Raw genomic sequence first — 19,805 nt, 5'->3', positions numbered from 1 at the left:
TGTCCTGTGTTACTTGCTGCACAGAAATTGCTCACCGTGAGTCACTGAACCCTTTTATGACAAGACATACAAGTTCCTAGAAAAATATTTATTTTCTATCTAAATATGCAAAACACATGAAGAATAATCATAATCAACAAAGAGAAAAATATCTTATAGAAATATTTTCAGCAATAGAGGGAAACCCCAGATAGGAAACTGGAAGTAGGCTTCACCCCAAGCAACCTAAGTCGTCGTTTTCAATTTGTATAGACAGCTCTCACCATATGTAAACCATAGGTTTGTGGATATCATTTGCCTTAGACGACATGTGTGGCACGAATGCAGCTTGATATCTTGCAGATGCCTGTCTCCTCTGACCTTGCTTTCGAAAGATAGTGAGTCACGTGCCAAACTTCTTCCTCATCCAGTGTTCCTGCTCTAAATCAACAAATGACGCTTGCTGCCTGTCATTCAGTGTTGGCCGAAGTCATTTAGCCAGAAACTTCTTACTCAGTACTGAAACTGTGCAAGAAAAAAAATTTGTTTTGGTATGTTGCTTGTAGGCAACACTCATCAATAAAGGGGTTAAGGGGCTCATTGCAATGGCTTATCCTCGGAAAAAGCATCATCTGGTCCAGTGATACAAAAAAATCAATGCCCAAGCACTCCGTGCAGATGGTTAACCAACGAATCGGAAACGTGCAGCCCCAGTGTTCATTGAAGTCTTTCTCAGTTATTGATTATGTAATTGTGTTTTTTAATGAGGATTGGATAGGTAAAAAATTTATTTGAGCCTGCAGTAAAACGTGCGCTTGCACGCGGGCTCCGGATGGGGCCTATGTCCAACTCTCGACTATTACACATATGTTCAGCTGCGACGGAGAGAATGACCTCAGTGATTGTATGTCGACAGTCCACTGTTGTCACTTGCGTTCGATGTTTTGAGTTTGCTTGGTGGCATGGTTAGCAGCATCCGCCCACATTGACACTTGCAATTCTTCAAGATTTAATTGCTTCAATATTAAATCTGGCAATCACGTAAGACAGTGAATGGCTCATACCTCCTTAAGCAGTTACGAACTGTTGAGAGAGAATCTCAATTGTGACAAAGTTCGGGCCTCATACCACTGAGCTTGCTATCACTTGATAGAGATAACTCATATTCGAAAATATTTGCTTCTGTCTGCATCTCCCTTTTATTCATATTTGAAAATGTCTGACTCCATTTGCAATTTTTTTTGAAGACATTTTATTTGCTGTGCATTTTCCTAACCCCTCCCTTCTATTCTCTTTTTGAATAACATAAATGCTGCTCCTTAGCGTTAGAATTGTATTAAGTCGTTTCTTTTTATTTTTTATATGCTTACTAGAGACAACATCAGGTGATGTGGTTTCAGCCCATCTTGACATAAAACATAGTTCTGCATCACTCAGGGAATTTCGCAAAGGCACTTAGGGAAAACCTGGAAAACTCAGGAAATTTGGAAATGCCAACTTGGTAGACACCCTGTCTATCTATTCCTACACCATCATTGGATTTCGCCCTCACGTTTCTACTCAAAACGCTATGTTGCAGCTCAAACATCAAGTACTAAACGACCGTTCCCATAAGACGAAAGCCATCCTCGGACTCGACCTCACTCAAGCCTTTGACAGCATTTCCCATGCAGCTATCCTTGACCAGGTCTCCCACCTCCACCTGGGAGAGTGAGCCTACAATTACATCCATGACTTCATCTGCAATCGCACGGCCACCTTCTCGGCCGGGGATTTACGATCAGACCAGCCTCCCTTTGGCAGCAAAGGCACCCTGCAAGGTTTGGTTATGCTGTTCTCATGCTGTTCTCATGCTGTTCTTGCAAGTTCCCATGCTCTTTAACTTAGTCATGATTAGCCTTGCCCAGCAACTACAACGAGCCAACAATGTCAACCATACCATCTACGCCGATGACCTCACCACATGGGCATACCAAAGCAGTGATGGTCAAGTGGAGTCAGCCCTCCAAACGGTGATTGACATGGTTGAAGCCTATTTCCAAGGAACCGGACTGCACTGTTCGTGGGCTAAATCGGAGCTTCTCTACAAGCCCATTCAGTGGGGACGCCCTCCCAAACACCAACCTGATCATGGACCGTGTGATGCCATCACCCTACACTTTCAATTTGGCAGTCCTATCCCACACATCCCTAGTATCCGGGTCCTTGGTCTTACCATCTCTACCAATGGCTCCAACACCTTGGCTGTCAACAAGATCTGTGCCCAATCTCAAAACACCCTATGCCTTCTAAAATATATCTCCAACCGACGAGGGGGACTCAAAGAAGAAAGCCTTCTCCGCCTCGTGCAGTCCTTTGTCATATGTCATATTACCTACGTTGCTGCGTACCTCAACTGGTACCGGGCTGAGCAAAACAAGCTCGACACCTTCATATGAGGGGTCTACAAGCAAGCACTTGGTTTCCCGCATTACACCAGCACTGAACTCTTCAACCAACTGGGAGTTCACAACGCCCTTGCCGAACTCATTGAAGCCCAACAACGCTCTCAGCTTGAATGGCTCACCCTTACTGAAATGGGACGCTTTATTCTATCCACGCTTGGCATCACTTACCATCAGCAACAGGGCCCAAACAATCGATCCCGACTGATATCCGTAGCTGGATCTACACAGACCCTATCCCTATAAACATGCACCCTGAATATAACAGGGCCCGGCGCCAAGCTCGGGCCGGAGCTTTCATAAAAGCCCTTGCTCACGTCCCTGGTGTCACATTTGTTGATGCAGCCCAATATTCCCATGGCACACGATTTGTGGCCGTCACCACACGCGATAAAGTCTTACACCACACCTCCAGCGTCACTACCCCCGCTGCCCAGACGGCTGAAGAAGTGGCCGTCACCCTGGCCACTCTAGATCCCACCTGTCACACCATCATGTGTGCCTCTCGCTCAGCCGTCACTAATTTCAGCAAAGGCCATATTTCTCGTCAAGCTCTTCGCATCCTCTGCCAGGCACCACACTCTAAAGACAGCATGATCTCCCTGACATGGATCCCGGCCCATGCGGGCCCTGTCCACCCACACCCCCTCAACCTCAACAAGGTCACCCACTCCATTGCGTGAGGCCTAGTTAACCACGCCAGAGTCACTGGAGACGAGTTGAACACCAGGGACAATCTGACCACTTATAACGATCTCATTAAGGCCTTTTAGCTCAGTCGCCGAACCTACCCCCCACCTTACCCCAAGTTCAGCTGGGTACAGGCTACCACCCTGTGTCTGCTACAAACAAACGCGTACCCTTCACCCACCTGCCTCCACCTTATATTCCCAGACGTTTACACTACCCCCAACTGCCGGTGCTGTGACACTCACCCCGCTACGCTTCCGCATATGCTGTGGGAGTGCCCACCTGCCTCCATCTTATATTCCCAGACGTTTACACTACCCCCAACTGCCGGTGCTGTGACACTCACCCGGCTACGCTTCCGCATATGCTGTGGGAGTGCCCAGCACAGTACACACCCATTAACACGACGACCCTCTCGTCGAGGTTACGTGAGGCTCTGCGGAGCTATGCCTTCGACGACCAAACCTGGGCGACCCAGCACGCCCATGAGGCGGCGGCGAGGCAAGCCCTCAACGTCCCCTCATGGGAGGCTTAGGCCCGGCCTAAAGTTCTGGTTCTATGATAAAAGTTTATACACCTCCTCCCCCCCCCCCCCCGGCAATGGCTGGGGGGGGGATAAACAAGCAACGATGCAATGGCTGAATATGAAAGAAGAAACAAACGAAAAAAAGAAAAAAAAGAAAAAAGGAGCGAAAGAAAGAAAAAAAGAAACAAAGAAGGAAAGAGGAAGAATTAAAGAAAGAAAAAAAGAGAAAAGACTAAAGAAAGAGAGACAATGAAATAACCTTTAGATAGTGCATTAGGTGCTCGCATGTGTCGTTGAGGAGATAAACCTACAGCACAATATGCTTACTTCACGCTGCAGCTCGTTATGTCGTGCAAGAAGTCTCACCCTTCTGATCTGATAACTGAATGCATTACCACGTGTGCAGCAGGCTTTTGCCTTCACATGTTGCAGGAGTGTAATATGCTGCCGATTTTCTCCTTCTTTTGCTTGCTCCTTGTGATCGCTAATTGCTGCCCCCCACCTTTCGCCCCCACTCTACAAGTCTCCATAGTTGTCAGATGTAAAAGTTCGCAGATAGGAGAATACATATATGAGATTGAACCTATAGTAATCGAACCTCTGGAGGAGTTATCGTTTTTCTCATGAGATGGTGCAAAGTATGTCACGTAGAGTGGGACAGTGCATGCCACACACAATACTTTTGTCAAAATAAAAAGCCAGAGGCTTAATCGGGAAATTTTTCTCATTGGCGCCAGCATTCAAAGAACTCGAAGCTCAGTGATTGGCATGACTGGGAAAATAACAGCACTTCTTTCTTCTTTGAAAAAGCCCTTTTCCGCATGGATATATGGCAGATAGTAATACAAAATGCACATAGTGCACATATATGCAGGTATTGCTGTCCAGACCTGCCATGGTGGTGTAGCATCTATGCTGTTGCGCTGCTAAGCACAAGGTCCCACGGTCAAATCGCAGCCATGGCGGCCACATTCCGATGGGAATGAAATGCAAAGATGACTATGTCCCATGCATTGGGGGCATGTCAAAGATGCCCACGTGGTGAAAATTAATCCCGAGTCCCCCACTATGCCATGTCTCTTAATCAGATAGTAGTTTTGACACATAAAACCCCAGAATTTATATATCTATTTTTTATTACTGTCCAGAACATCTGACTTGAATTGAAGAGCGAGGTTTAGATTACGCTAGTTGAGTCGGATGCAAGTTTTTTACATATGACTGGACTTCCCTTGGTGAAGGCCTCAGCAAACAAGAGTGGGCATTCGGGGTGAACAGATGTTTTTACAAGTACAGTCGAACCCACTTATAACGAGATCAGTTTGAGCAATATATCGGTTATAACAATGAAAAGCTGCTGCACCGTCAACTTTTATATGTTTTCTATGGAGAAATAACCTGCTTACTACAATGTCTCCATGCCGCATTATTGGTTATAACGATAAAGTCTGGCTGATGAATGTCCATGCTGAAAGGTAATGGCATGCAAAATCCTTGAAAAGAAGAAAAAGAGAAATGCGAGCTGCTGCACGATCGTCCGCCAGCCCAACTGCTGCTGTGTGTTCTCTCTACAAGAGATGTATGCCAGCCTCGCGCGCATCTCTGTCGTCGCCCTTTCACCCCTCCAAACACAAATGGGCTGCGCCGGTAGCTCTGTGCCATGCCACCCTCCGAAACATGAATGGACCGTGCCAACTGCGCTGACAACGCTGCCGACACTGCTCCCAGATTGCTCGCTGGGCCCTCACAATTGTTTCTTTATTCTATGACCCTCATTCTGCACAATTCTGCTAATGGATTAAGTTATTCGTACTTGTCTTTCTTGGTTGCATCGAAGTCATTCTTGGCCATGTTGTTTCTAAGCCTCGTTCGACTTGCTGCCGAAATGGAAGATGGCTGATCCGCCCGTTGATCATCGGTAATACACGGTGTTCCCAGTGAAAAGAAAGCACACTGCTATAGATTTGAAAACTAAATGCTTCTAACTGATCAGACGATCGCGAACATGCTTTCATCGGATGGTGATGGCAGCGATGATGCAGTCGGGCAGGCTGCCTCAGCGTTGTCCTCGCAGAAGACCCTGCAGATGATTCAGTTCCTCATGGCCTTGATTGTGCGAGGGACCTTCCGCTTCACTATGTGGAGCACCTGAATGGCTTGGCGAAGGATGTCGGCAAGCTTTGCATAAAGGAAGCAAGGCTGACATACCTGCAGTTTTCTCGTGCAAGCCAGTGGGAAGTATGTGGCACGATGCTTGTGGCAGTCATATCCCAGCGTTTCTTTTGGATTTCTCAAGCTGAGATGCTGCTGCGACAACCTTCCCGCATTTTTTAAAGGGCGCCTTTTGGGGCCACCAAGGCGATGCCTCGGCGGAGCTCGTATGTCACTTGACCTCTCTTTGCAGTTGTTATGGCAGCGCCATTCTTGAACGCTGACAGTTGCTGCTTGTTAACAGCACGCGATCAGAGTGCACACAAAGCAGAGTTAAACAGTTTAATGAGTCAACATAATCACGAACAGGATGGAGGAAGGTGGTGGCGGGGGGGGAGAACTGGCCTCCCCTTCATTAAAGTTTTCTTGGAACAGCTATGCGATCCCCCAATTTGATCTCTTTTTTTTTTTGTCATGCAACCCAGTTATAACAATTATCGGTTATAACAATGGAATTTTTGTGGCACTTGAATATTGTTATGAGTGGGTTTGACTGTGCTGGAAAAAAAAAAGCCTTTCAGACTCCTTGAGAAACTTCCTGATGCAACCATACGTTGACAGACTCTGAAGAATTTAGGGAACCAGGACAATTTTTACAAGTCTTGTACGTCTTTTTTCATCTGTTACCCATGCACAAAGATAGCCATGCTGAACAGAGTTGATTTGCGAGCACCGTGCTGTTTTATCTTCTTTTGTGCAGACATGGACAGCAAGCTATTTCTTGTTCGGAAATGCAGCGACGGCATTGAAACATCAATTTTTGTTGGCGTAAAGGATGACGTGATTAGAGAGAGTGACAGCCTCACTGGAAAGATTATACACCGCATGGACCTTAACGTACTGTCCTCTGTGTCTTTGGTAAGTGCTCTCAACAAGGTTTCACATTTACTAACTTTCCTTTTTTCCATTTGAAGTTGCACATAGCTTACGGTTTCTTTAGTGGGCAGGTGTTCGTTACTTAACTGTGTTCTAAAGGGACTCTGCAATGCCGCTATCTGTCTTTCATGATATCTCATCCTCCTCGCGGTGTCGCATCGTCTGTTGTACTGTTTTTGGATATGAAAGCCACCAATGACACACTTGTTTGAAGTACCAAGCAAAATGTTTTCGCAATCTGATTGACAAGAAAGAGAACTCATTGAAAAAGGAAGTTAGAAATATGGTCACCTGTAACTGGCCAAGTATTGTGAGCACCACACATGTTGCAGCAGGCCTGAATGAACGGGATTAGAGGGAGCACAGGAACAGTTAAAGGGGGCTATTAGAGTCGTCAGACAATCTCGCCGCTAGCACCATTTGAAGGAGTTGAAGGTCGTAGAGAGGAACTTGGGAGGAACTAGGTGAACAGGGTTTATTTACATTATTTACATCTTAGACAAGAGATACATTCGACAGTCTATGCGTGACTCCCAAATGGAGCCTGCAAGACGAACATACAGCAAACGAGCACACAGCTCACAAGTACACTGCGAGCACAGAGCACGACGACGAGCACTCTCTAGCAGCCGACAATTGCTGCTTATAAGCACTTGGTCCCCCCTTGATTCCAAGGGGACGGAAACGTTCGTCCAGTCATTGTAAACATGCCGCCTCTCCCCTGGACAGCTTACACACACACGCACACACACACACACAGGTGCATGTCCCGGCGCCGACGTCACAGGGGCTTCGTAGAACTCGGAGCCGACCCGGGTAGCGCGCCCGGGTAGCGCGCCCGTGTAGCACATTGTCTTGCGTCTTGGTCGGCGCGTGGGAAGGAGCCTACGACAACGTTCCCGTGGCAACTCCCCCACATGTAGCAGATCAGGTCCGCGTTGGGGAGTTCAGTAACAATAGTTGGCCCGCCAAACTCATTCCGTCACAGTGGCGACGAGGCTAGAGCATAACGGTGGCGGTTTCAACACAAAGCCTGCTTCGTCAAACGCATCCTAGCTGAAGCGACGGAGAGTGGAGGACGTGCGTATTGTTCCTGGCACAAAGTCGACTTAGTCACGCCGTGGCTAAAGGTTGGCGGCAGCGTTCCAAGATGAGGTTGCCACCGCTGGCGTAAATGGCTGGCAAACTTGCACTGCAGCTGGCCGTTCTTAACAGGGCTCTAACATTTTTTATGAAAGATAAGCAGTGTGATCTCAAAGGAACTGTGACACATATCTTCAAAGGTATTGTCACACACTTCTCACGCATAAAAGAATTGCACCTGTCAAGTATGAACGTTGGAAAACGCAAGATATTTCAATTTGATAGAAAAGTTGGTCTCTGAATGCAAACTTGGCGTCATTAGCATTATTGTGACGTGAAGACAGAGAACAAAGTTTGCTGACATGTACCAGTAAGGCCAGGTATGATGACGTTGCTCACACACACACACACACAAAAAAAAGCTGAACAAATAAGAGTGCTGCACACATTTCTTTTGGCTGCTCTGCGAGCCAGAGTATCATGATGTCGCAATGCGAATACCTTAAAGGTATCAAAACCAAAACTAGTTTGTAATATCAAGTACTACAGTAAATTAGGGCATGCTAGTACTTCCTAGTACTTGGGGGGAGGGGTAGAATTTGGGCATTTAATTAATGAAAAAAGAAATGGCTAGTAAAAAATGTCACGTTACTACACTTTGGAAGTTCGCTTACAAATCTTTTCCAACTATGTAAATGTTTTCGAATGAGCCTTGTTCGAATGGAATTGTCGACAATGAAGTGCTGTTTGTGCCACGCCAGTGCTGCCATGCCCACCATGCTCCCCTTATCAGTGGCCTGGTCTTTGTATAGACACGACCGCAAGATTAGGTGGCATAACCTTTTATTGCACCAGCCAGGGTCAGACACCATATTGCCAAAGCATTGTTATCATTCCCTGCTACAATATGGTATAACTACCTTATCATTGATGAGATTTTTTCATATTTCCCTTTTTCTAGTGGCACTGACTTCTGCTGTAAGAGCAAGCAAAAAAGTGGTGGAGATATTTGGAAGCTCTGAAAAAGGGGGCAAAGAAGTTTTTGAGTAAAACTGTAGGCTCTGTCATGTTCATGACAGCATTGTCCAGCGACTAAGTAGCTTTAGTATTTGCCATATTCAAAGAGTTCCTCACAACCACTTTAAGACAGCAAGAGGTACTGCAGAGCTCCTTGAATATGTATGGGCTTGAACCAGTACAAACACAGTTTTATGTGTGTCCTGTGCATTTATATCCTGTGCCACTGCTCACCAAACCTTTTACATGGCATGTACCCTACAGTGAAGGGTTAGCCATTATGATGACTAAAGAGGTTCTAAAGGTGTAAGTTGGTGGGGGGGGGGGGGAATGCATGCTCAAAGAGCTTCCAACAAATGGCCCCTTCTATAGCGTTTCTATATAGCCTTCATCTATAGCCCTTCTATTGATCAACCTATTCATTACCTGTAAAAGAAATGTTCTAGCTAGAAACAACTAGTGCTTGCAGTTCTAGTAATCTAGTAACTAACAAGAGTGCCTTCATGTGATGTTGGTTTTCATAACATTAATCCGGTTATTTGCTTACCTGGTTTTTATGTATTACCTTGCAGCACGACAACACAGTGGTGAAGCTCAAGTTTGACACAAGTATTCGCAGTAAAAAGGAGAGGTGCTATGTTTTTGACTGCAGTGAAGATGCAGAGGTTAGAAATAACCCTTGGTAACTCATTAGTTTAAGCCTGTGGACATATTAAGGCGAAAGCCTTAAGTTCCTCATGGGTTGACAAATCCATTGTCCAGCGTTATTGAAAAGTTGACCGTCCAACGTTATGGCACCAAAATTCAGTGGCACCAAAATTGATGGTACCACCCACGACCTTTGGGGGGAGTCAAACCCATGGCATTTGGTGTTAATGAAGGCAAAGTTAAGGCACTCAAACCCACTACCTTTAGTGGGACCAGAATTCGATGGCACCAAAATTGATAGTGCCACCATTGATGGTAGAACCCACGACCATTGGTGGCAGTAAAACCCATGACCTTTGGTGTCAATTATGGCAAAGTTAATTAAAGCACTTGAACCCACGACCATTGGTGGAAGCCGAACCCTCTGTCGAACCCTCGATCATTGGTGGGGCCAAAATTCAGTGGCACCAAAATTAGTGATGCCACCATTGATGGTCTAACCGACGACCATTGGTGGGAGTCAAACCCACAAACTTTGGTGGGAGAAAACAGGTCATAGGAAGTAACAATGCATTCAGATGAGAATGTCAAGTAATTTAATGAATGTCTCATGGGTGCGCAGGCTTTTGCCTTCATCCTCTTTAGCATATGCAAAGTGACTGTCAACTTTCATTTGCAGAATACTGCAATAATCCAAGATGCAGATGGCAGTAACAGTGCTAGCAGATATATCTTGAGAGGTTTTGCTCACTGCATTGTATTAGAAGCATTGTTGGGTTTCTCGAATACTCTCATTAAAGGAAAAGAAGAGAGAGTCATTCTACATAAACGATTGTTGGTCAAACACTTCTACGCCAGCACTTGAGTAAGACGCCATTTCAGTTATAGTTCTGTGTGCTATATTTGAACTCCCTACCACAAGATGGTGCCACAAACACTGTTGCTTATGTCTACACTTCTAATATTAATTTATTTCATAAATATTAACAAGCGTTCTTACTGCCTAAATAACCCTTATGCCATTGTTTCATCATACACTACCTGGCCTTTAATAACTGTGAAAAGCTTGTACAACCCATTGCTTTGTCTTTTTTTTTTTTTTTAATTGGACATTATGTACATTGGCCGTCCTTTTAACTGGACAGGATTCACCGTGCATTTAAAGAGTGACTAGAGCGTAGTTTTCATATCATTTTCAAGTACCACTTAGTTTTAGTCACTTAAAATTTAATATTAGCATGCTTATCACATTTTCAGCACCCTTAAAAGTTAAAACAGCAGCAGGGTGGATAAAAAAAATTTTGTTTCTCAGTGAGATTTTTTGCATCAGCATGCACATGCTTTACATATAACTACTGAAAAATGTTCTTTGTACGGGAACAGCACTGTTTCACATGCAGTGTACTTAGAGATCACTCAGCTGTCTCAAGAATTTGCTGAATATAGATTATTATAACCAATAGCAACAAAGAAGAGAGGACGTTACATGAGTGCACAATCACATAGTTGTGCCTTCGTCAACTGCCAAGATATTAATATCTTCCAGCGCTTTCTTGTGTTGGGCTGCTGAATACAAAGTCGCGGGATCAAATCCTGGCCATGGTGGCCGCATTTCAATGGGGGCAAAATGTGAAAACACCCGTGTACTTTGATTTAGGTGCACGTTAAAGAATCCCAGGTGGTCCAAATTTCCGGAATCCCCCACTCGATGGCGTGCCTCATAATGAGAGTGTGGTTTTGGTATGGAAAACCCCGTAATTCCATTTTCATTCCAGTGCTTTCTTCTAGCATACTATATGATTCCGCAGCACAGTCCAATTAGCAGTCTCCTACAATATATGCAACCATGTTTTAAATGTCATTATTTTTATTAGTGCTTGTGATAACATAACAAATACAAATAAAAGAATGATACACTCATTCTTGTAGCTTTTTAGTGATATACAGGGTCTGTTCTGAAAGTAGTAGGGCTCATCTTTTAAAAAAAGATTTATTCATGAGAATAGTACAAACTATTAGAATTTTTCAAAGTAGCACCCTTCCACATCTACATACTGCTGCCAATGAGTTTTCCAGTTTTTGTATGCCTCCAGGAATGCCTGGACTGGAATGCTGTTTAGCTCCCTCATCACGGCCTGTTGAAATGCCTCTACCAATGCGTGATGCTTCCCCTTGAGCGTCGATTTTATTCTTGGGAATAGAAAAAAGTCTGGCGGGGCCAAGCTGGGCCTGTAGGGGGGCTGAGGCAGCGTTGCCACCTTGTGCTGGGCAAGATACTCCACTACACAGAATGTGGTGTGGCTCGGCACGTTGTCATGGTGCAGCCGCCAATTGTTGGCGATGGCTGGGCGGACACGAACAGTGCGTTTTCACAGTCTTTTGAGGACTTCCACGTAAGAAAATGCATTAACTGTTTGTCCGGATGGTACGAACTCTTTGTTGATGACCCCGTGTCGATAAAAAAAGCAAATGAGCATGGACTTTTGCTTGGATTTGCTCATTTGTGCTTTCCTGGGGCATGGGGCAGAAGGGTTGTGTCATACTGAGCACTGCCGCGTGCTCTACGGGTCGTAATCAAACACTCACGCCTGGTCACCAGTCACTCATTGTCCAAAAAGTTGGGGTCCTCATTCACATGGTGAAGAAGATCCTGGCGGATCGCTTTCCTGTTGGACTTTTGCTGCTCTGACAAAACTCGCGGCGCGAACTTCGCGCCCACTTTCCTCATGGCTAAGTTTTCTGTCACCATCTCAAAAGCTTCGGTTTGAGGAATGCTCAAGTCATCAGCAATCATTCTGATACTCATCCCACGATCACTGTTCAGTAAATTTTTCACTCGCGACGCATTTTCGTTGGTCTTGCTGGTCGAAGGGCGTCCGGAGCGGTCTTCATCTTCCACTCTTTCCCTACCTTCTCAGAACAGCTTGTGCCACTCAAAAACACCTGATCTACCCATGGCAGCATCACCGTAGACCTCCTTAATCATGTCGTGAGTCTCTTTGCCCATTTTACGAAGCTTTGCACAAAATTTGATCGCGTATCGCTGATCCAGTAAACGCTCCATGATTGTCCGTGACGAGGCGTCTCGACAGAGGTTCACGATACAAGCGACCTGCTATCTTCAACGGCCGAGAGCCGACTGCCAATTTTTCCCAGTGTTCTCAATCACCCCTTCACCGATCCTGCTCGTGTAGACTGCCTCTTGTCCGCCCGTTCGCCCAGGAAGAAACCAGTCATACTACTTTTAGAACAGACCTTATAGGTTATTATCATCAGAAGCAATGGACAAAGAAAGTGCTACATGAGACACATAGTGGGGTTATTATTCTATCTTCCACTACTTTTTTACTACCTTATAGCATGTTAGCTGATTTTGCAACATAAGTTTGAACCTTTAAATGCCAGCAAAAGATGAAAAAAATGCCTTCAGGAAATGACATTTTTTGATTGCACATGTGGATAGCAAATTTATTGCAGCTTCGAGATGTATATATCACATGGGAGCATAGTAAATTCAGAACTTGTGTCTGAAAATGCAAAAATTTAAAATGAGGAAGCGCTGGCAGAAGCTTTCGTCCATTTAAATTTGGTCACTGCGGGGCTGTATCAAAACTGCCATTGTAGTCGGTCACTTCAGAGTTGCTGGATGTCTCTATAGCACAGGAAACAGTGCTATCACTGTCAACGCTTTGACGCATAATTATGAAAGCCGCCATTGTTAATAATTCTATCAGGCAAACATAGGCAAACTAAAATGAACGGTGTCTGTAGGCCCTATAGCGACCAAAGAGGGAACTCGCCAGAATGACAAAATGAATTGGACCAGCCCAGCCCGTTAATGGCACTTAGAAAAAGTAGCCGAACACGTGGCCGAGACACTCGTCATTGCCATTAAATTTTTTTAAAAATTGTATAACCGAGTAAGACTCATTCATGGCACTCAAGTGGTTAACCAGAAGTGTCTTTCAACGTATGCTGCATCTTGTTGCTCGTGATAAAAAACACAAATGTGCAGAATCATGCACTCATTCCTGTACACTGTCAATAACCTTTTTTTTTCTTCGTCTGTGCTTTCAGGAAGTTGTGAAAATGCTGCAGCCTTTCGTGGAGGCAAAGGCTAGAAGAGACCTTTATTCTGAAATGCTGCAGGTAATGCAGGTGTTGGTTTTCGTCAATGACATTGTTCAGTATATTAGAGGCTCCTCGTTGAGCCAAATGCAATCAAGTAGAGCTCTTGCCTAAGTGGAACAATTTCAAAATCCTTTGTTGTTTAATTAGAATGCTTTGAGGGTCTTGTTGGTTCATTTTAAGGACTGATTGCTAAATGCACAAAATAGCAAAACAGTATGCCGCACAAGAACAGGTGCACGGAAAGATCTGCGCTTGATCCTTCCATGTGTCTCTTCTGGTGCAGTGTCCTGTTTCCCAATTTAGCGTATTTAGCCATTAGTCATTAGCTTTGTTGATTCTCAGTAACATGAACATAATTCGCACAGCACATATTTTATCATTCACCCTTTAATAAAGTAATGCAACTTCTTGCAATTACTCTGAACTAAAAGAAAATGAAATGTAATACATGCAAAATGTCAGCAAGTGTCTTTGGAAAAGAAGCTCTTCAGTTTTTGTTACCAACATTAATAGATGCAGTTAGTAGGGAGAAGAGTTTTTGATATTCCAGGAAAGTCAATTAAAAGAACTACGACACATATTACTGGAAAGGATACGATTACTATGTAAATGTGACATGAGCAGGAGGTTGTGGGTAGAGACAAACATGGTCGCCTGAACACTGGTTTTATCCTTCATCTTCCTCCTTCACCACTATTGCACCACACCGTCTTTGCGCGGTTTGCCACATAAATATATTTAGCTTGTGCTCTAGCTGTTTGCATTTTCAATAAAGTGTTTGTTATGAGCACGTGTGTACATATCTATGTATGCATACATATATTTATATCTATTTCTGTGTATGTCCACTTGTGTAAGATACATTCTAATTCTAAAATCTAATTCAAAATTCAAATTCAAACTGCTGCAATTTTCTGTGGCAGAGGTGCAGAGGAACTGCATTGCAAGAGAGGTGTTTGCATTAAGTAGAGCTCTGTATTTGACATGGAATGCAGCAACGTAAACCACAACAGACTAATTTCTTGAAGGCTTGTGAGGTATTCATAAATAAATAAATAAATAATTCTGTGTTGACATTCTCTGTCTCTCTTGCAGTGCGTAAAATGTAATGCACAGTTCCCGAAGCAAGCTGCGAAAAAAGTGGTCGTTTGCTCAACACAGGACAAAATTATGACAGGTAACTTTAATTGCCTGCTCCCTTGTCTGAAAACAGCTGCAGGCTGTTTTCCTGTTGTTCCTGCAAGTGAAATTTTCTGGCTGCTTCTTGCGCAACGTTCCTTGTACACTGGAACCCTGTGGATCCATTTTGCAAGGGACCTTGGAAAAAAGAAAAGAAAATCGCTGCCCAAGCACTCCATACAGACAGTTAGCCAGCGAAGCTTAGATGTGTGGCCACGGTGTTTATCAATGAGTTAATCCCGTTGGTTCATTAAATGACGGCTTGGTAGGCTGCCGTATTCTCAGTTGCTGCTTGCGTTCAGCTGCGCGAGCCTGTTCTTGTGCACAGGCTACAGCATCGGCACGGTGTAGACGAGCTCGTTCCCTGTTCTGCTCGCAGCGTTGCTGATTGAAATCAGCCTGCTGTTCAGGAGTACGTATGATGTGTGGCCTACTTATTTCAGAGCTGTAGAGAAACTGATGCGCGCGCGCTTGGCTGCGATGGAGAGCAACACCGTCACTACTGGTGCAGCTAATTGCACACCTCTCTTTCTCTTTTTTTTTTTTCGCGCATGCACATGGGGTCTCGCCGGAGGAGTTTCCAGTGTGCAGGCAACAGACAGACGGACGGACGGATCAGCTAGCCATATACAGCTTTGCTGTAAAAAACAGCCGGGAAAACGTAGCATTCAGAAAGGTCCCAAGGGCTCACCAAATATCTTGCGTATGCTTCACCGCATAAAATTGGTTGTATTGCGGCGAAGCTTACTTTAGGAAACCTGCAAAAACCCCAGTCGTGCCAAGGCACACTTGTCGGGATTGACTATCGCATACTTCCGGCATTTTGGGATGAGGCTGTAGCAGGGCTTTACAGGCTTAACCATTGCTTCTTTTACTAGATCCCTGCCGCACGAGTGAAAAATGAGCTGCCTAACCCTTTCCTTTTCCTACTCTTCACTAATGTCGATTGTGAGCGCCATGTGGCTGGCGGAACCGCTGGGCACTACCTCATGTGACTTATGAAATCTTCATTATGCGTGCATGCAGATCTCAAAGGCCACTAACCCCAATCATACCTCAGTTAATGTTTGTAGGCATTACAGGCAACGGCTATTCTAAAGCCAGACAACCAGCCTTTAAGAAGTGCACCCAAAGGATTGTGCCAGCTGTGGTTTCACTGCAGTACCGACCACGTAAACACCATGTTCTGGGTCACCAGCCATTGGCACTGCCCGCCACCTGTGATGATAGTGTCAGTTGCAAGTGCCACCTTGCGACGCATGTTCACAAGTGAGGGCAGGCCCATTGCGCTGAGAGTGTGAGCCATTCCACAGGCATCTGATAAAGGAGGCAGTCACTTAATTGCGAATGTACATTATCATCTTTGAAGCAATGTGTTAGAAGGAATTGGCTTCTGCACTGCTAAATTTACGTGACCACCACATTAACGCGCCGCATACAATGTGTGAACATTACAGAATAGTGACATATAGTGACAATAGTGACATATAGTGAATAGTGGCAGCAGGATGTTTTCGACAAAGAATTTCGGCACTTCGGCTGCGCTACCTTTCGGCAGTGCTTTTGTTTCAGCGAAGCGGGTGAGGTAGTCCGTTGCCACGACGATCCACTTATTTCCGGTTATTGACGTCGGAAAGGGTCCCAGCAAGTCCATCCCGATCTGCTGGAATGGTCGGCAAGGAGGCTCGGTTGGCTGTAGTAATCCGGCTGGCCTTGTCGGCGGTGTCTTGTGTCGCTGACAGTCTCGGCATGTTCTGACATAACGGGCGACGTCGGCGGTCAGACGCGGCCAATAATACTTTTCTTGTATCCTCGATAGTGTCCGGGAAAATCCGAGGTGTCCAGCGGTCGGATCGTCATGTAGGGCGTGCAATACTTCTGGACGAAGTCCTGACGGGACAACAAGAAGGTAATTGGCGCGGACTGGTGAGAAGTTCTTCTTCACGAGTAGATTGTTTTGAAGTGTGAAGGAAGATAATCCACGCTCAAATGCCCTGGGCACACCGACATGTGCCCTTCCAAATATTCGACGAGGCCTTTTAGCTCCGGGTCTGCCCGTTGCTGTTCAGCGAAGTCTTCTGCATTTATCATACCAAGGAAGATGTCGTCATTCTCATCATCATGCGGCGGCGGGTCAATGGGTGCGCGTGATAGGCAATCGGCAACGGAGCGTTTTCGTCCGGACTTGTAGGTTACAGTGATGTCGTATTCTTGTAGTCTGAGGCTCCACCGCGCCAGTCGTCCTGAAGGATCCTTTATATTCGCTAGCCAACACAACGCGTGATGGTCACTGACTACTTTGAATGGCCTGCCATAAAGATAAGGGCAAAATTTAGCTGTAGCCCAAACGATGGCGAGGCATTCCTTTTCGGTCGTAAAATAGTTGCCTTCCGCTTTTGACAGCGACCGGCTAGTGTAAGCTATCACCTGTTCGACTCCGTTTCTTCTCTGAACTAGAACGGCACTGAGGCCTAGGCTACTGGCGTCAGTATGGATTTCTGTATCGGCGTAGTCGTCGAAGTGCGCAAGTACCGCCGGCGACTGCATGCGTCGTTTGAGTTCTTCAAATGCGTCGGCCTGCGGCGTTTCCCACTTGAACTCAACATCACATTTAGTAAGACGTGTCAAAGGCTCGGCGATGCGTGAAAAGTCCTTGACAAAGCGCCTGTAGTAGGCACACATGCCAAGGAATCTACGCACTGCCTTCTTGTTGATGGGTTGCGGGAACTGTGCGATGGCAGCTGTCTGTTGCGGGTCTGGACGGACACCAGATTTGCTGATTATGTGGCCTAGGAACAGAAGCTCATCGTAAGCGAAGCGGCATTTTTCCGGCTTCAGAGTAAGCCCTGACGACTTGATGGCCTCTAGTACTGTCGCAAGCCGCCTGAGGTGATCGTCGAAATTTCCGGCGAAGACGACGACGTCATCCAAATAAACGAGACAGGTCTGCCACTTCAATCCTGCTAAGACCGTGTCCATGATGCGCTGGAATGTTGCAGGCGCCGAGCACAGTCCTAATGGCATAACCTTGAACTCGTAGAGGCCGTCTGGGGTGATGAAGGCCGTCTTTTCGCGATCTCTTTCATCGACTTCTATTTGCCAATAGCCAGACTTGAGGTCTATCGACGAGAAGCATTTAGTGTTGCAGAGCCGATCCAATGCGTCGTCTATTCGTGGGAGGGGGTATACGTCCTTCTTCGTGATCTTGTTCAGACGACGATAATCGATGCAGAAACGTAGGTTTCCGTCCCTTTTCTTCACCAGTACAACAGGGGATGCCCACGGGCTTTTCGTCGGCTGGATGATGTCGTTGCGCCGCATTTCATCGACTTGTTCTCTTATAGCTGCACGTTCTCGCGTCGAAACTCTGTAAGGGCTCTGGCGAAGTGGTCGAGCGGACTCCTCGGTGATTATGCGATGCTTGGCGACTGGTGTTTGTCGAATCCTCGATGACGTCGAAAAGCAGCCTTTGTATTGTCGGAGCAGACTTCTGAGCTGCTGTTGCTTAATCACGGGGAGACTTGGATTAATGTCGTAGTCTGGTTCGGGAACCATCGTCGTCGGGGTAGATGCGGCGGAATCCGAGAGGACAAACGCATTACTGGTTTCCAGAATTTCCTCGATGTACGCGATCGTCGTGCCCTTGTTGATGTGCTTGAACTCTGGGCTGAAGTTTGTCAGCAACACTTCAGTTTTCCCTCCATGCAGTCGGGCGATCCCTCTTGCGACGCAAATGTCACAGTCTAGCAGTAGACGTTGGTCGCTTTCGATGACGCCTTCTACGTCAGTGGGTGTTTCGGTGCCGACCGAAATAACAATGCTCGAGCGAGGCAGGATGCTCACTTGATCTTCGAGAACACTCAAGGCGTGGTGACTACGAAAGCTCTTCGGCGGTATCGCTTGATCTTCCGACAGCATTATCGATTTTGACTTCAGGTCTATGATTGCGCCGTGTTGGTTCAGGAAGTCCATGCCGAGAATGACGTCTCGTGAACACTGTTGGAGAATAACGAAGGTGGCAGGGTAAGTCCGGTCATGAACAGCAATTCTTGCCGTGCAGATTCCAGTCGGCGTAATGAGCTGTCCTCCAGCGGTCCGAATTTGGGGGCCCTGCCATGCAGTCTTAACCTTCTTCAACTGGGCGGCAATGTGTCCACTCATTACGGAGTAATCGGCCCCTGTGTCGACTAAGGCAGTGACTGCGTGGCCGTAGAGAAGTACGTCGAGGTCGGTGGTTCTTTGGCGTTGCAGTTGGGTCTTGGCATCGGATCACGACTGCGTCGTGTTGAACTGAAGCTGGAACGTCACGTCCTCAAGCCGTCTTTCGTCGGTGTAGTCATGGCTTCCTGACTTCGTCAGGATGGCGGCGTGTCGTCATTAGGTCGTCGAGATGGTTTCTTTGTCGTCTTCGGCGGCGACGGAGGATCTTTGTAAGTTCGACGAACAGCAACCGCACCTCCATCAGTTGCTGCTTTTAGTTTTCCGGATATGGGCTCGCTGACCGGCCCCGGGCTGGGCCAGTGTATGGTCGGCGCTGCGGCGAGAGGTAGCGGCCTGGTGATGGCGTACGCGACAGTCATCGAGAGCTCCACTGAGTAGTGGCGAGGTAGTCGGCGATATCGCGAGGGCGTTCACCTTGCTGTGGGCGCGGAGCGTTGACGGCGAAACCTCGCAGTCCCATCTCCCGGTATGGGCATCGGCGATACACATGGCCGGCTTCTCCGCAGTGATAGCAGAGTGGGCGGTGGTCAGGGGCTCGCCAAATGTCCGTCTTCCTCGCGTAGGTGCGCTGGGCGACGGGTGGGCGTGCTGGCGGCGGTGGCGGCGGACGACTGAATTGCGTCATTGCAGGGTCCTGCGTGGTCGCGGAGGGGGACCTTGACGGCGTGCGACAGCGGCGTATGTCATCGCTTCTGGCTGGGGCTGCGGTAATTGTGGTTGCAGCTCGGGAACTCCAAGCGATCAGTGCACCTCTTCTTTCACGATGTCGGCGATCGAAGCCACTTGGGGTTGCTACGAAG

At 46.5% G+C, this 19,805-nt stretch overlaps 1 protein-coding gene across 2 annotated transcripts in view; it reads left to right on the top strand.

Annotated features, from left to right (window-relative positions):
* LOC142583227 (serine/threonine-protein kinase 11-interacting protein) overlaps positions 1–19,805 on the top strand; it is a 97,612-nt gene that overhangs the window by 40,676 nt on the left and 37,131 nt on the right. For both annotated transcript variants that reach the window (XM_075693598.1, XM_075693599.1), the window contains 4 exons: positions 6,551–6,708; positions 9,399–9,491; positions 13,552–13,623; positions 14,701–14,782. In XM_075693598.1, coding sequence (XP_075549713.1) covers positions 6,551–6,708; positions 9,399–9,491; positions 13,552–13,623; positions 14,701–14,782 — 405 coding nt within the window. The remainder of the gene's footprint in view (positions 1–6,550; positions 6,709–9,398; positions 9,492–13,551; positions 13,624–14,700; positions 14,783–19,805) is intronic.

Source organism: Dermacentor variabilis, chromosome 5, assembly GCF_050947875.1.
Source record: "Dermacentor variabilis isolate Ectoservices chromosome 5, ASM5094787v1, whole genome shotgun sequence".
Taxonomy (NCBI): Eukaryota; Metazoa; Arthropoda; class Arachnida; order Ixodida; family Ixodidae; genus Dermacentor; species Dermacentor variabilis.
This window is presented reverse-complemented; position numbering and strand designations above follow the sequence as displayed.